At 66.4% G+C, this 1,402-nt stretch overlaps 1 protein-coding gene across 1 annotated transcript in view; it reads right to left on the bottom strand.

Annotated features, from left to right (window-relative positions):
* EMIHUDRAFT_108677 (hypothetical protein) overlaps positions 1 to 1,402 on the bottom strand; it is a gene marked incomplete at both ends in the record, with an annotated part of 5,640 nt that overhangs the window by 3,212 nt on the left and 1,026 nt on the right. The window contains one exon of the mRNA XM_005792564.1: positions 1,002 to 1,274. Coding sequence (XP_005792621.1) covers positions 1,002 to 1,274 — 273 coding nt within the window. The remainder of the gene's footprint in view (positions 1 to 1,001; positions 1,275 to 1,402) is intronic.

Raw genomic sequence — 1,402 nt, 5'->3', positions numbered from 1 at the left:
GGAGGCGGGTGAGAGGGAGAGGAGGAGAGGGCGAGCGCGGGAGCGAGTGAGAGGGGGAGGGGACAGGGCGGCGGGCTGTGGGGGGGGGGGGGCTTCGCCGCGTCCTTGAAGTGTCCCCGACATGTCCGCGACATGTCCTGCAGGGGGTCGGGCTTTGTCGCGCCGAAGGTGTCGCACTGCAGCGCCATCGTTGGGGCGAGCGGTAAGAGCCGCAAGGTCGCCGCGGCAAAGGCGGGCGGCGGGCGGGGCGCGAGAGGAGAGTCCGCGGCGCGGTCAGAGCGAGACCCGGTTCTTGCCTGCAGGTGTCGGCCGGAGACTGGGACGACTTCGACGACAGCTGGTGACGAACACGCAGATGAGAGCTGGAGACGGCGGGGCGCTTCGACCCACGCGCCCCGCGGTGTGCAGAGGTGTCGGCCCGGTGCGTGATGGGCTGGCTGAGGGGCGGGGTGGAGGGGCGGGGTGGAGGGGGGGTGGCAGCCCGAGAGTCGGGCGGACGGGGTGCGTTCGGGGAGGGTGCGTTCGGGGTGTGGAGGGTCGCGGGGCGCGAGGGCGTCCGCGCGCTCTCTCTCTGTCTCTCGATCCCGTGTGCCGTTTCGCGGCGTGTGTGTTATGCGCGATGAGAGAGCGGGCTAGGCTATATGTCGGTGGAGCATGAGCTGGAGAGATAGAGAGTGTGTGTGCGTGTGCGCGTGTGTGTATGTGCGCGTGTGGGCGTGCCCCCGCCGCGCTTTTCTCTCCGCTTCTCCCTCACGATGAAAACAGCCGTGTTCGGAGCACAAAAGTGGGAGGGAATCCAAGCACAGAGCGAGAGAGGTTCAACAGTTCACGAAGGATGCAGAGTGGTCACAGCCACTATAAAGACTAATATCATCACACTGACCATGTTTCCGACTGACACACAGTCATCTTCCAGCTGCCGCCTGCCCTACGGCCGCCACCGCGGCAAAGTGGGCCTCGAGTGTCCGAGCAAAGGTGGGGACCCCGCGCAGGGACGCTACCTGCGCCGCGAACCGCTCGACGGCCAGCTGGTACAGCCGGTGGTCGTCCGGTGCGGCGGCGAGCACCGCCGCCTCGCACGCGCGGAGGCGGGGGCCGGCGGCGCAAAAGTCGCCGCTCGCCTGAACGGGAAGCTGCGCCTTGCGGCGCGACCAGGCGCCGGAGGTCGGGCCGGGCGCGAAGCGCTCGTAGCCGGTGGGCTGCAGGAAGCCGGCCTTGTGCATCACCACCGCCGCCGCCTCGTCGAGCCGCTCGAGCGGGGCGAGCACGTCAACCTGCAGGGCGGGGGAGGGAGGGAGGATAATTAAAATCACCACACCTTTAATTTCCCAGACCGTGGTTTACTTTTATCCAAATAGATTAAAATAGAATTACCCTCCCGTTATTCTTATGAAATACATTG

This window comes from Emiliania huxleyi (assembly GCF_000372725.1).
Source record: "Emiliania huxleyi CCMP1516 unplaced genomic scaffold EMIHUscaffold_107, whole genome shotgun sequence".
Taxonomy (NCBI): domain Eukaryota; phylum Haptophyta; order Isochrysidales; family Noelaerhabdaceae; genus Emiliania; species Emiliania huxleyi.
The sequence above is the reverse complement of the archived record's forward strand: the minus strand, read 5'-3'. Positions and strand labels throughout refer to the sequence as shown.